The 15,542-nt window shown below is 47.5% G+C and overlaps 2 protein-coding genes across 2 annotated transcripts; one reads left to right on the top strand and one right to left on the bottom strand.

Moving 5' to 3' along the window:
• Nucleotides 1–854: 854 nt before the first annotated feature.
• On the bottom strand, nt 855–3,672 carry CHST14 (carbohydrate sulfotransferase 14). Its single transcript, XM_081843842.1, has one exon. The coding sequence runs from the start codon at nt 3,130–3,132 to the stop codon at nt 2,059–2,061; it is 1,074 nt and encodes a 357-aa protein (XP_081699968.1). The 5' UTR covers nt 3,133–3,672; the 3' UTR covers nt 855–2,058.
• An 849-nt stretch (nt 3,673–4,521) lies between these two features.
• Nucleotides 4,522–9,415, top strand: TMEM270 (transmembrane protein 270). The gene is made up of 3 exons (XM_081843841.1): nt 4,522–4,759; nt 6,791–7,181; nt 9,122–9,415. Exons 2-3 carry the CDS (start codon nt 6,819–6,821, stop codon nt 9,383–9,385), a joined length of 627 nt encoding a protein of 208 aa, XP_081699967.1. The 5' UTR covers nt 4,522–4,759; nt 6,791–6,818; the 3' UTR covers nt 9,386–9,415.
• Nucleotides 9,416–15,542: the final 6,127 nt, after the last annotated feature.

Here is a 15,542-nt window from a genome sequence, read left to right as displayed (position 1 = left end):
TCTCCCACTTCCTCATTCATCATGTCTACAGGTGCTGCTACATGCCCTCTATCTTTGAGCTCTTCGCTCTCCTACTTTCAAGGCTTGCTGGGTTCTGGGAGGGGTGGGGTCTGGAGCGCTTTCTAAAGACACCGCTGTTGCGCCTCCGCTGCTGCTGCTACCTCCTCCTCCTATTATTTCCCAACTCTTCCCCCCCCATCTGCCTACTGAGTCACATTCTCTAAAAAGGATTTGTTCATTACATTCTCACCAGAGTAGCCATGAGAGGGGCTGTTTGCCCAGTTTATCACTTTAATTGCTCTTGGGAGATCAGATCTCTATTATCATAAAGAACAGACACAAAAAGTACAGTTTAATCATTTGCATGTTTTCTTAGCTATGCCATGTTATATCATGTTGGATGACACGCTAGAAGGAAAAGCTGAGATAACCCAGGGGTCAATTAAGTTGCTTTCTGTGTCCAGTGTTTAAAAGTTGTAAATCTGCATTTCTTAAAAATTTATTACAAAAAACAATGAACAAGAGTTCATAACAACAATGTTCATTCCAGTCAGTGAAATCAACATGTACAATGTCCTGTAATAAACATTTCAAGTATTATTCCAAAAGGTCTTGCCACATTTTTGTATGTGTTGATGGGGGACTTCTTTGTGCCCGGTATTTTTACATAATCCAATAAATGGTTGCCAATTTGTTATAAATTGAAAAGAGACAGGTATTCTCTCTTAGCCAAGAAACCGACATGCCAATTCAAAACTGCTAACACAACTGACCGTATTCTAGTCAAGTGGCTCTCAAAACGTCGCCCCAATTTTTTATTGAGAAGAAAAAACATGAGAAAATAGAAAGAAACGAACTCTTAGCAGTGCTGATTTATAACATAGAACACAACTACCATGTAACATGATTATGGGATATCCAGAAAGTATAAAACAGCTACATAAGAACATGAACCATTGCCAAAATATAAAATTGTTGTGTCCAGCACTCAGTTTGAACGGCGATTCTGGATCACAACGACGATTGTCCTCAGCATCATTTTTTTAAAAAAATACATACAAACTATTTAAAAGGCAGGTACAGAATAAACATCCATGAGCCATCCAGTTCAATTGTTTTCACATTTAATAACCATAATACTTAAGTAGAAAGTTGTGTGAATGCATGTCGATAATAAGAACAACAAATTCCCTGGAGAAATTAGGCTTTCTAACTACATTGTTAAAGTTATGCCAGAGCTAACTTTTGAGACAAGCTATTAAAAATATTTTCCTAAGCAAATAAAGCATAAAGAAAATGAAGAAAATATAATAGCAATCGACCAAACTACTGCAACCAAGGAAAATAAAAATCCTATTACCTGAACTGTATGGAGAGCCAAATTATTTGAGTGTACTTTGCACACATGCACTTACTGTTATCAGAGAAACAGAGAACTGTAGCGTTGGAAGGGGACCCCTAGGGCTACGTAGTCCAACCCCCAGCAATGCAGATAGGCTTTCCCATATTTTGCATTTCCCCTGTACTTGACACTTTGAAAGCTACAATCCTTAAAGGTCATACAGTCTCCCAACTTGCACCGTGTGACTTACTTCTGAGTAAACATGCATAGGCATACTCTGCAAATGCTGTTTCGTACAACTTGTGGAAGCAGCCAAGTGCTTGAAATAACACAAGCCACATGTTAATTGTCTTCATTGCTTCATATACGCGGGCAGAAATGTTTTTAAGATGAGGATGCTACATATATATTACACAAAATAATGGAAATAATACTTGACACGGCCTGATTCTATGCATGTCTCCTGCTATTCCAGTTCTTAAAATGTGACTGCTGCCCTGCAGTTGATAAAAAAATGCTTTGGTCCTAAAATACACAAAAACCACATACAAAACTGTGCTTAAGTCAGCAGCCCATAAACACTTTGTATAAAAGGTAATGCTTTTTTTTAATGTAAAGGCAAACTGTAGAGCAAAGCAGCAAGGCATTTGATATTAAAAAAGGGGATAAAATTGGGAAATTGCATAGGACACCTACTTCTTCATAGTGGAAAATGTTCATTGTCTGCAAAATTGACTGCTAACATTTGGAAGCGGGTAAGCAAATAGAGAGTAATCCAGAATGTACTTTGGTAATAACTCTTTGATAAGCCCCCTTGGAGTCTTACACAGGTAATAATGCAAAGTTTCTGGTGTCACTGGCTTATACCACGATTGCCGTTCCGGGAACTGCACAAAAGAAGGCGCCCGAACTCTTCCTAGCACGTAATTGGCGTCCTCATTTAGTCTTTCGTAGGAGCCAATGAAATCGTACCTGACCGCGCAGGGCTGGCACAGGTTGTAGATGGGCATCCAGTGCTCATTCATCCTCTCCACGTCTTCATCTAAGAGGTACTGGATGAATTCGGAGAAGGTGACGTCGTCGCCGGCGCTTTGCCCAGGGTTCTTCCTGTACCGTTTCACTATTTCCACACCGTACCTTAACTGGTATTCTTTGATCTCCCCAAATTTATTCCTGTAAGCGGACAGCAGCCTCTCCATCGGGTCCCGGACAAAGATGAACTTGAAGTAGTGCTTGAGGCGGTAGCGGATCTCGTCCGGCTTCATGTCGCCGAGGAAAACCAGGTCCCTCCTGTGGTCCATCTTCAGCTGGGTGTTCACGTTCTCCAGGGTGCCGCCCAGCACCTTCAGAATGCGCTTCCAGTTGGAGCAAGCCACCTTGGGCACATAGCAGTACAGGAAGCGGTGCTTGTCGCTCACCAGGAGGTGCCTGAGCACCACGCGCCGCTGCGTTGCCGAGAGCTCCCACACGCTCCGAGGGGTGCCCGCTTGCCCGCAGGCGGCCCGGATGGTCCGGTTGCGGATGTCGTGTATCACCTGCGCAGCCACGTCCTCCTCCTCCTTCGCCACCCCGGCGCTGCCACCACGCCTTGCCGGCAGCTCTCCGCGGGCAGGGTGCATAGGCAGGGGCTTCACCTCTGCCAGGATGCCCTTCTCGATCATCAAGAGCAGGCTGCTCGAGGCCACAATCACACCAAACATCAGCATGGAAGGCAGGAGCTGGCGGGGGCCGCTGCTCCGCGGTCGGGCCCTGGGAGTGGCCCCCGCGGGTGCGGAGGGGCATGGAGACATGGTCTGCTGCCTGGCCTCGGGCCAGAGGGGCTGTTGAATGGGCCGGGCCGGCCCTGCCGGCAGCCGCCTGCTTCGCCTCTTTTTGCAGATCAGCTGGGGCTGCAGCAGTCAGCCTGCCCAGGGCCGGTCAAGGATGGCAGGAACTGCCCCCTGCAGCTCTGCCTCTCTCTTTGGTGTCTTCCGGGAGCTGCCGAGGTGGGTGCTGGGCGAGGAGAGCCAGTGCTGCTGCCGGAGGAGGAAGCCCTCAAGTTAGCCTTGCAAACTGGAAACGCAAGGGTTAATACCACAGAGCAGCCTTTCCCAAACTTGCTTCCTCTCCCCACCAGGAAGCAGATGTTGCCCATCATCTCTGACCTGTCTGTGGGGCCAGGGCTGCTGGGAGCTGTAGTCCAACAAGCCTCCGAGGGGTGGGCGGTTTGGGAAGTGGCCTCACTGGCCACAGTCTGGAGGAAAAGCTGTCTGCAGTGTCACTGGATGCTCTTAATTTCATTTTGAAAAGAGATCTATCCATATTCTGCAAAAAAAACCCAAAAAAACCCTCACCCCAATCTTTATACGCTGCTATACTGAAATCTTCAAACGTTTATTTGTCCTTGATTGCTAATATTGAAATCTTCAAACGTTTCTTTGATTGTCCTTGATTGCCATCATCTCCTGTCACACCAGGGTGGCATGACGCTTCCTTTGAGAACCCCTGCTCTAGTCTATTATGCCAGGATTCAACATTTAAACTCGATTGTTTCTGGCAGCTAGTAACTTTAATTCTCACTGCTGTTAAAGAAGAAGGAGAGCGGATCATTGTTCAATGATCTCTGGGTCTGGGTGACTTTAATCCCCAGCAATGCTAGTTCTGGTGTCATATCTATTTTTATAGCACAAATTGAATTTATTTCACTGGGTGCAGTGGACAAAAATAATCTAATGACTCCGCCATGCAACCACAGGTACCTTGGTTGTTACATCCCTCTAGCAGATTTGACTGACTGACTTGAATATGTTGAAGCGCTATCTATGATACCCATCTATAAACATTTCAAGGGTTATCACATAGAAGAGGCAACAAGCTTGTTTTCTCCTGCTCTGGAGGGTAGGACTTGGAACCATTGGATTCAAGTTACAAGAAAGGTGATTCCGACTAACATTAGGAAGAAATTTCTGTGACAGTAAGAGCTGTTTGACAGTAGAACAGTCTCCATCAGGAGGTTGTGGACTCTCCTTCCTAGGAGGTTTTTAAACAGGTTGGATAGCCATCTGTTATTGGATGCTTTAGCTGAGATTCCTGCATTGTAAGGGGTTGGACCAGATAACCCTTCCAATTCTATAATTCTATGATTTTATGACTCTTGAGAGTGTCACGGCCTCCTCAGTACACACAAAGCACAATGGTGGGGGAGGAGCCCTAGTGGCTGGTCAGCCACGACATCACACTGGAGGGACCTGTGCAGTGATGTCACGGAGTGACATCATAAAGCTGGGAGGGGTGTTGGAAGCTCACAGCTGCTTCCTCCAGGAAGTCGCACAACATTTCTGGGACCACTTCAGCCTCTGAAGTCCCAAGGACTGTGTTGCGTTGATACATCGCTTTAGCCATTGCCTAGACAGGAGGATTGACTACAGAGAGCAAAAGGTATGTGCTTGAAGGCATAAGGATACATGACTTTACGTCTTTATATACAGTTCTTTGATTGCAGCAATTTGTTTAACAGGTGTACGGGGTGTTAGGAGGGGTGGAGCCCAGCACTCAGCTCTTACCTGTGGTTCCTAGAAGTTGTTAGCATGCGCCAGCAGCCACACCCCGGAAATGGCTTTGACTGGCCAGCTAAACCAGGTGAGAGTAGCTGAGGGAGTCCCTTTCTCTGTGAAGAGAGCCAGTGTAGGGTTTAAGAAGCTGCCTTAAATTGAGCCAGACCACTGGTCCCATCTAGCTTAGTGTTGTCTACTCTGGCTGGCAGCTACTCTCTAGGATTTAAGGCAGACGTCACTTGAGATTGAGCCGTGGACTTTTCCCATGTGTTCACCGTGTTGGGCAGTGGGCAAAAGTATGTGCCCAGCAAGATGCATGGCTGAGCCACCCTGCCCTTAGTTAGCAAGGAAGCCTTAGGACCATTTTTCCAGCCCACAGCATTTTTCATTTTGTGGGTTTGTGTGTCAGGGCTAATGTCCCTTTCTCACTGCTAGGAAACTATAGGAGAAAATGTCAGGACATTATTTTCCTTTCCTATCTCACCTTTTCCTCCAAGGAGCTCAAGGTGGTAGATGTGGTTCTCTGCCTCTTTGTTTAATCCCCAACAACTGTGCGAGGTAGGCTAGGCTGAGGGGCATGACAGGCCCCCAAGGCCACCTTCAGTAAACTTCATGGCCAAGTGGGGATTTGAACCCTGATCCGACACTCTGACCAGTACCCCACAATGGATAAGGGCCTTCTTGGGAGTGGTACCCATCTTTTGGAACGCCCTCCCATCAGGATGTCAAGGAGATGAGTAACTGTGTAACCGTTAGTAGACATCTGAAGGCAGCTCTGCATCACAGAATTGTGGAGTTGGGACCACTAGGGTCATCTAGTCCAACCCCCTGCAATGCAGGAATCTTTTGCCCAACATGGGGCTTGAACCCATCACCCTGAGATTGCTCAGGCAACTGAGCTTTTCCCATATTTTATACATGGAAGTAGTGTTTACAGTGGTCCCTTGGTTCTCAAACTTAATCCGTTCCAGAAGTCCGTTCCAAAACCAAAGCATTCCAAAACCGAGGTCTGCTTTCTCAAAGAAAGTAATGCAAAACGGATTAATCTGTTCCAGACTTTTAAAAACAACCCCTAATAAAACAGCAATTTAACATGAATTTTACTATCTAACGAGACCATTGATCCATAAAATGAAAGCAATAATCAATGTACTGTACTATAAAATAGACAGTATTGTAGATGATAGAAATTAAAATTAATTTTTACTTATGTGCACTGATGATAGTAATTGTTTGGAGGGGGGGTCGCTTTTATCCATTTCCGCAGTCACACAATCAATCAATCAATCAATTAATCAGTAGCTGAACTGGGTTCCACACAGTCACAAAAACAAATTAACCAAAAAGCCTCAAAAAGAAAAACTCTAAATAAATAGCAAAAACAAAAGTGCCAGACTTAATCTGTTCTAGAAGTCTGTTTGACTTCCGAATGTTCGAAAACTAAGGCGCATCTTCTGATTGGTGCAGGCACCCCGGAAAAATAGCCAACAGCCACATCAGTCGTTTGGCTTCCAAAAAACGTTCAAAAACTGGAACACTTTCAGGTTCTCGGCATTTGAGTACCAAGGCGTTTGAGAACAAAGGTACCACTGTATTATGGTTTTTCTATATGTTGGAAACCGACCAGAGTGGCTGGGGCAACCCAGTCAGATGGGCAGGGTACAAATATTATTATTATTATTATTATTATTATTATTATTATCATTATCATTATCATTATTATCATTATTACTAGTACTAATAACTAGTACATTTCAAGGAGGCTCCTCCTTTTAAGACGTTACAGAAGAACATAAGAAGAGCCTGCTGGATCAGGACAATGCACTCATGGTTGCCAGCTAAGCCGGAATCACGGAAATAGGGCCCGAGTTCGAGGTCGCGTTACGCTATGGGTCAACGTCTTTTTATTTCACAGACTTCTTCCGAGTGCTGGGCTCACCTCGATGGAGCCGGACATTCTCCAAAGCCACGCAGACACGAACCCGTGTGGCCGAGTCCCTGAGCCGGGCCCCCAGTCCCCAGCGCCTGTGGGCAAGGGGATGCCCAGGATGGTCCAGGGCGGGCTGAGCACCCTGTACCTGCACTTTCTCTCCTTGCGGGTGGGGCTCCTGGACTGGTATTTCTGCTTCAAGCAAATCCAGTGGGACCTCCTGCGGTGGATCCACGCCTCCTTCGAACTGGCCACCGACTTCTTTTTCTGCTGGGCCCAAAACATTCTCTTGGCTTCCATGATGCTTCTGCTGCTGGCCTGGAGGGCTCGGGACGGAGCCAAGGAGCACGGGTGGAGATCGGTGCTACGGGGCTTGGTGAGGGGGCCCCAAAGGAGGTTGGGTCCTGAGGAGGAGGGCAGGGGAGTCGGGGCTGAATCCTGACCCTTCTATGTACTTGGAAGCCTTTATTGAAAGCAGCTTCTCCAGAGCCTCGCAGAGAGCAGCTTGCAGCAATAGCCAGTAATGGAATTGTAGAGGTAGAATTGGAAAGGGTCAATCTCGTCCAACCCTCTGCAATGGAGGAAAGATGCTCTCTGCCTTCAGACTTAGGACCCCATCTGCCCTCTCCACTTACAGCAGCATCAAGCGACTTTAAACAGGTAACGGCTTCTCACAAAAGAACCCTGGGAAGTGCAGTTTCTTAACAGTGCTGAAGGTTGCTAGGAGACTGGGATTCCCCTTGTGGAGCGACAGTTTCTCAAGAGCAGTTTGACCGTTGCCGTTTTCCATTTGGGAACCATAGCTCTGTGAGGGGAATAGGGTCACCTAACGATTCTCAGAATCCTCGACAAAATGATGTGTCCTGGGATTCAGCATCCTTGACAGACTGTTTCCCAGAATTCTTTACGGGGAGGGAAGCTGTGATTGTTTAAAGTGTTAAGATGCTGAAGGAGCGTCTCCACCCCCGTTGTTCAGCCCGGACACTTAGGTCCAGCTCCGAGGGCCTTCTGGTGGTTCCCTCCCTGCGAGAAGCGAAGTTACAGGGAACCAGGCAGAGGGCCTTCTCGGCAGTGGCGCCCGCCCTGTGGAACGCCCTCCCATCAGATGTCAAGGAAATAAACAACAAACTGACTTTTAGAAGACATCTGAAGACAGCTCTGTTTAGGGAAGGTTTTAATGTTTGATGCTTTATTGTATTTTTAATATTTTGTTGGGAGCCGCCCAGGGTGGCTGGGGAAACCCAGCCAGATGGGCGAGGTTAAATTATTATTATTATTATTATTATTATTATTATTATTATTATTATTATTAAATGGATAGTGCAGATGGGACCTTAAATTCTGAAAGGCCCAGCACAAAAGGAATTGGGGAGGGGGAGTAGGCCCGCCATGGCAGCAAGGAGGCTGGCCGTGGCTATAGATAGCCTCTGCAGGACTTGTCACCACTGAGGGAAGGCCCACCATGGAATATTGAGAGTGCCTGGCCCTGTCCTTTACAATTTGGGGGCGGGCGGCTCTTGGCCTCCCGTAGATGCCCCCCCTGTTCTTAGATGTTCTTTCTGGTGGTGGTAGCAGCCGGGGAGCAAGCTCCTGCAATGCCGCTCTTTCTCTGGCTGACGGTTGATCCCGAGTTGGTTGTCCCCCACACCTCCCCACTTCCTGGGAAGCAGAGAGCTGGCCCCACATTGGCCCTAGATCACCAGGCAGAGGCCAGACTCTGCTTCCCGTCTGATCTGCCATCCTAGAGCAACTTCTTCCTTTTGTCCGGCATGGCAACTTAACTGCAGGAAGTAGTAAGGATTTTAATTTGGTAATTGTGTTTGTAGACAGAAGTACCCGTTTATGAGCTTTGCTGTTTTAAAAATATTTTGATTAGCTTGCTATTTCAATGATCATTTCAGATGGTTTTAAATGGTGATTTATTGTATGCGGTTTGCGGCAATATTTATTATACATTTATTGCAATTATATCCCACTTTTCTCCCAAGGTGGGAGCTCAAGGTGGCATACATGGTTCTCCTCCCACTCCTCATTTAATCCCCCAAACAATCCTGTGTGGTAGGTTAGTTTGAGAGAGGCAGTGACTGGCCCCCAAGGTCACCCAGTGAGCTTTAGGGCCGAAAGGGGATTCGAACCCTGGTCTCCCAGGCCCTAGCCCGACACTCTTAACCACTACATCACATTGGCTTGGGTGGTGTATATAAATGAATGACTGAGTCAATGCATGAGCCGTTCCTCCCAGCACTGCTGTTTGCCCTGCTGGGTGTCTGTGGCATGTTGCTAGTCCCTAACGAGCCCTCGCCTTTTCCTTGCCAGGCTCCGAAGGGTCTGATCACTCGGGTTTTTTCCCTGCTGAATGCCTGCTGCCGGTACCTCGAGAGCCTTGTGGCTCGGATCGTTTGGGGTCTGGCTTTCCGCTTGACTTGCCCCATCACCTGCATCACCCAGGCCCTGGAAAACACCTTTCAGCATGCTGTCGAAATAGCAAGCGAGGAGGAAGATGAAGATGAGGAAGAGACTGCGCTGGTGCCAATGCCATGCCACGCCACCCTTCTCCCCAAGCGAGAGGAGCGGACCTAGCTGGCGTTCAATAAATGGCACTGGAAGCGAGCCTGGCTGTCTGCTTGATTCCTAGGAACGGTACGGTACGATATCTTTATTGTCATTGTCCCATACAGAATAATGAAATTGAGAAACTACATAAAACATTCAAAACCCAACAAGCCGCCTATCCCAGCTATCCCAACCTAAAAACTCTGATACCCATTTTTAAATACAGTATACTCCCATACAGACTCCTTACAATGCGTTTAAAACCAAAATCGCATTTGGGTAGAAACTGTTACTCAGGCGGCTTAGTCCTAGTCTTTACAACCCTGTACCTTCTTCCAGAAGGCAGAAGCTGAAAGAAACCATTTCCAGGGTGCACACTGTCCTGCGCTATCTCTGCAGCTTTCTTATGGCACCTGGAAGCATAGATTTGATCTAAGGTGGGAAGAGTGCACCCAGTTATTCTCTCCGCATTCTTTACAACCCTGGACAGCATTGGTTTTTCCCTGACCATGCAGCTCCCAAACCCACACACACAGACCATAAGTTAATACACGCTCCACATTACAATGGTAAAATGCCATCAACAGGTCCTTTGAGAGATGTTTTTTCCAGAGGATTCTCAGAAAATATAACCTCTGCTGTGCTCTCTTCATCAGGTCTTTGCTGTTTTATCCCCCGGTTAGGTCATCTCTCAACTCCATTCCCAGAAATCAAAACACCGAGACCTGTTCCACGCCCTTCCCCTCAATAATAAGTGGCTGAATATTCAATTTAGTCCACAATAATCTCTTTTGTTTTCTTTAAGTTAAGGAGTAAGTTGTTTTTCCTGCACCACTCCCCCAACTGCTCAACTTCCTTTCTCTATGCCTCCTCCCCCTTTCCAGCCGTGATTAAACCAACCTCCGTTATATTATAATAATAATAATAATAATAATAATAATAATAATAATAATAAATAATTTTATTTATATCCTGCCCAGCTCTGTCTTGCAGGCCCTGCGGAAAGATGTCAAATCCCGCAGGGCCCTAGTCTCTTGTGACAGAGTGTTCCACCTGGTCGGAGCCACAGCCGAAAAAGCCCTGGCTCTAGTTGAGGCCAGCCTAACTTCTCTGTGGCCTGGGACCTTCAAGATGTTTTTATTTGAAGACCGTAAGTTTCTCTGTGGGGCATACCAGGAGAGGCGGTCCCGTAGGTACGAGGGTCCTAGGCCGTATAGGGCTTTAAAGGTTAAAACCAGCACCTTAAACCTGATCCTGTACTCCACCGGGAGCCAGTGCAGCTGGTATAGCACCGGGTGAATGTGATCTCGCAGCGAAGACCCCGTAAGGAGTCTCGCTGCAGCATTCTTCACCCGCTGGAGTTTCTGGGTCAGTCTCAAGGGCAGCCCCACGTAGAGCGAGTTACAATAATCCAGTCTGGAGGTGACCGTCGCGTGGATCACAGTGGCTAGGTCAGGGCGAGAGAGGTAAGGAGCCAACTGCTTAGCTTGGCGGAGATGGAAAAATGCCGCCTTTGTTATAGCTGCAATCTGCGCCTCCATGGAAAGGGAGGTGTCGAAGATTACACCCAAACTCTTAACGGACGGTGCTGGCACTAATTGCGCCCCCGCAAGAGATGGGAGTTGCCCCCCCAATCCCATATCGTCCCGTCCCAGCCACAGGATCTCTGTCTTCGAAGGATTTAGCTTCAACCGGCTCCCACGTAACCATCCAGCCACAGCTTCCAAACATCTGGTCAGTGTGTCTGGGGCCGAGTCAGGATGGCCATCCATCAACAGATAGAGTTGGGTGTCATCGGCATACTGATGGCAACCCAGCCCAAAACTCCGGACAAGCTGGGCGAGGGGGTGCATAAAGATGAAACTGAATTACAGAATTTGGTAAAAGACGGAAAGGATATGTTGAATTAATTAATAAGATAGATTGTTAAGACAAATTATTTAAATAAAAATTGAGAAATATGGGAAGAATTTGCTGAAACAATGAATTAAGTCAGAATACAAAAAGGGAGGTGTGAGGACGTCTAAGAAACAAGCAAATGAAAAGATGTAATATGGGATGTGTATTTTTCTTTTTTCTATTTTCTTTTTTTTTAGTTTTTTTCCTTCTTTTTTCTGTTGTGTTTTTTCCTGTTCTTTTATCGTATTTATGTATTTTTGAAACTTTGAATAAATATTATTTTTTTAAAAAAACCATAAAGATGTTGAAAAGCATCGGGGAGAGTATCGCACCCTGAGGTACTCCACACACCAAGGAGTGGCGCAATGACAATTCCCCCCCAAGCGCCACCCTCTGTCCCCGACCAGAGAGAAACGAGCGCAGCCATTGAAGGACTGTGCCCTGGATCCCCACGTCGGCAAGGCAGTGGTCCAGAAGTTTGTGATCAACCATGTCGAAAGCTGCTGACAGATCTAAAAGAATCAGCAGCCCCGACCCGCCTCGATCCAGCTGCCTGCGGAGATCATCTGTTAGGGCGACCAGAGCCATCTCGGTCCCATGACCAGCGCGGAAGCCGGACTGGAATGGATCCAGAGCCGATGTTTCATCCAGAAACCCACCAAGCTGTTCAGCAACCGCTCTCTCAATCACCTTACCCAGGAACGGAAGATTCGAAACCAGGCGGTAATTGGATAGATCTAAAGGATCTAATGATGTTTTCTTTAAGAGCGGGTGCACCACTGCCTCCTTCAGTTCCCCTGGGAATGTCCCCGTGCCAAGAGACAAATTGATGATATCCCCCAGGAGGACCCGCACCTCGTCTGGACACGCTCTAATCAGCCAAGACGGGCACGGGTCGAGAGGGCAGGTGGTGGGCTTTCCAGCTCGGAGGAGTCTGTCCACATCGGCTGGGGATATCCGGTCAAAGTGGTCCAATACTGGACCCGAGGACAGTCGAGGGGCCTCCAGTTCCTTTACTGTATCCAAATTGGCAGGGAGGTCATGGCGGAGCAACAAGACCTTCTCCGCAAAAAAGCTCGCAAATGCCTCACAGCTGTGTGTCAAATTGTTATTTAAATTTGGCTGTCCCTCAAGGGATGTTAAAGACCTGATTATACTAAATAATTGCGCCGGGCGAGAGCTAGCGGATGCAATGGAGGCCGAGAAGTAGGACTTCTTAGCAGCCTTCACCGCCATCTCGTAGGTTTTCATAAAAGCCCTATAAGATGTCATCTGCAAACTTAATGATCTTATTACTGGGGTATTTGGGGACACAGCCAGCTGTGTACCCGATCAGATGCGGAGCTATCCTTTGACATTCTCACTGCTCTTAATTTTGTAATGCAGTTCTGTAGCCAAAACATACACACAAACATATACACGCTAATCTGCCTTTCGACCAGGAGGGAGCGCCCTTGATCTACTTTTCTGGGTCATTCCCCAGAGCCAAAAGGCAAAACTTTGCTTCTTTAAGCAGTCTCTTGCAAGGGGCTTGTCTCGTGATCTTCTCCTGTCTTAACGCTGATGGTTAATGATGCTGGCAGCACAGCAGGTTGGAACGAGAGCCGTGCCAAAATCTGCCCTTCATTTTCTGAAAGCTCCCCCCGTCCCGCTGTGAAAGAGACTCCCATTTTTATGTTTCATTCTCAGAGCGTGTTAGAATTTCAGTGGATGCAAAGTTTTGAGCTTACCTTATGGATGCAGTGTGTTTTGTGTTTTCTTTGCAGTAGGACATTTCTCCAGCAGTTTCCTAACCCGCAGAACCATAGAATTGTAGAGTTTGAAGGAGCCATGAGGGTCCTCTAACTCTAACTGCCTGCAATGCAGGAATCTTTTTGCCCAACATGGGACTCGAACCCATAACCTTGAGATTAAAAGTCTCATGCTGTACCCATGGAGCTTACCTTGTTTAGTAAAAAGGCTTTTCTCAAGATTGTGAAATCTACAACGGGCTCATGTTTCAAAATCGGGCCTTTTATTGTATTCAATTGTAGTCAAATATTTATAAACCACGCTTGCGTAAAAATGGCAGCGTGGTAGAAATTCAACCCAAGACTTTTGAAATTTGTTTGGGAGTTCGGCTAAGTAAATCTACAAGATTGGTGTATATAGCTGTGCCTCTATATAGCATGTTGGGTGAGAAACCATCCCTTGAGAGTATTTGGGAAACCTATGAAGAGAATTTTGAAAAGGGTTCCGGGTGGCAAATTTGTTCCAGCTTTTAATTTTTGACATCCAAGAGAAACCGTTTTTTGTGTATTTTTTTTTTAACAGACACACCAATAGCGCCCCCTGGTGACTTGTGCACCTCTTTGCACATTTCAGGGTGCAGGATGGATGCTCCTTGAAGAAAGCAGGTGGGTGAGTGAGCTCTGGCTGCGTTTGTTACAGCCAGAATCGCAGAAGCATGCAAGAAATGGAAATAATGTTCATCATCGTCCCTTTCCTTCCACACCATGGTCTGGCAGAGGGATAAACCGAGCCCTTAACATCCCCCCCCCTTTCAACAGCAGGGTTCAGCCCAGACTTTGAACATCATCCTGGCCCTGTGTTCTTGGATTGCCCAGACATCCTTCACGGCTGTCAGAGCCTCTGTTCTCCTGCTCTTAAAAACCATTACTTTAATAGCTTGTTTCACACGTTTAGCACTTTGTTTCCATTGCTAATTGAGTCGGCGGGTCCCCTTACAAGATCAACAGGCAGGGTCACCCTCCTTCTCATTCTCCACTTGCTCGCTGGCTGGACGAGGCCCGGACGCCTGGCTCGCTTCGCAAGCTGACATTCCTGAGCCGGTCCCTCTGACAGGCCGGGCCTTTTTTCGCTGAGAAATTCTCAAATTAGCTGGCGCTTTCCTAGACGCCGTGTTCCCAGGGGCTGGCGTTCGGCTCGGGCAGGCAACAGCTGTGCAAACAGCTCCGCTCACCTCTGGCGGGTGCCAGCTGGCGGGGAGTCTGCTCGGCACTGGGAAAGAGGGAGGGGGTGCCAGAGGCAAAGCCAGGACTCGAAGCCCAGATGCCCCATTGAGGTGCCTCCGGACTCAACCCCCCACCCCCATTCCCTTTGGCGGCACCTGTGCAGCCTGACGCCAGCCCAGACTGGTACAGGGCAAGTCGCGTATTGCTCTGCAGTGGGGGCATCGAGGGGACTGGCTGAGCAGGGAGGGTGCTGACTTGTTTAGACCGCTGCCCCATACTGGGATGTGGGATACCTGCAGTCTTCCAGATGTTTGCTGGATTCCAGCAGCCAGGCTGATCAGAGATGGCAATGGGCAGTGCTTTATTTTTAAAGAAAAATGTGCCACACTTGTAACGTGGGGGGAAAAGGTGCTGGTACAGTGGTACCTCAGGTTACAGACGCTTCAGGTTACATACGCTTCAGGTTACAGACTCCGCTAACCTAGAAATAGTGCCTCAGGTTAAGAACTTTGCTTCAGGATGAGAACAGAAATTGTGCGGTGGCAGTGGAAGGCCCCATTAGCTAAAGTGGTACCTCAGGTTAAGAACTGTTTCAGGTTAAGAATGGACCTCCAGAACGAATTAAGTTCTGAACCTTGAGGTACCACTGTGCTGTGTACTCTGGAGTACCTCCAGAAAAAAAGCACTGGCGATTGGGGAGTTGTGGTCACAGAGTTGTAGAACTGTCGAGTTGCAAGGGACCCCATGGGTCATCTAGTCCAACCCTCGGCGATGCAGGAATCGTAACGGAAGAATCCCTGGCAGACGGCCATCCAACCGCTCTTTAAAAAGCTCCAAGGAAGCAGAGCCCACCACCATCCAAAGGAGTCTTGTTCTGGTGTCGAAAAGTTGTCACCACCGGGAAGTTCTTCTAGATATTTAGGTGGGGTGTTGGTTTGAGTCTGGGCTTTTATGGGGCAGCAAAGCTCAACTCCGGAAGCAGCAACAAGAGCACTTTGAGCATGTACAGAGTCCATCCCCTCGGCTGCTGCAAGAATTTTAAAAAACACACACCCAATGATTATGTGGGAAGCGCTTTCGTGAGAAGCCCCTGTGCCTCCTTTCATAGCTGTCAACTTTCAGATTTGAAAATAAGGGATCAGCAGCCTCAAAAATAAGGGATCAGCAGCCTCACCTGTCCGGGGACAGTCTACGGGATATCTAACAGGATAGCAGCGGGAAACGGCGCTGGAATAAGGGAATTTCCCACAAAGAAAGGGAAGGTTGACAGCTATGGCCTCCTTTTAGAAAATAAAACTGGCCTCCTGCACATAGTCTGGAGATTTCCCACC

Source organism: Podarcis erhardii (genome assembly GCF_964252035.2).
Source record: "Podarcis erhardii genome assembly, chromosome: 16".
Classification (NCBI taxonomy): Eukaryota; Metazoa; Chordata; class Lepidosauria; order Squamata; family Lacertidae; genus Podarcis; species Podarcis erhardii.
This window is presented reverse-complemented; position numbering and strand designations above follow the sequence as displayed.

Excerpts from the sequence above, each read along its gene's own strand:
- CHST14 (XM_081843842.1), bottom strand. The coding sequence starts at position 3,132 with ATGTCTCCATGCCCCTCCGCACCCGCGGGGGCCACTCCCAGGGCCCGA.
- TMEM270 (XM_081843841.1), top strand. The coding sequence starts at position 6,819 with ATGGAGCCGGACATTCTCCAAAGCCACGCAGACACGAACCCGTGTGGC. Across the intron at positions 7,182-9,121 it reads GATCGGTGCTACGGGGCTTG|GCTCCGAAGGGTCTGATCAC; the intron begins GTGAGGGGGCCC and ends TTTCCTTGCCAG.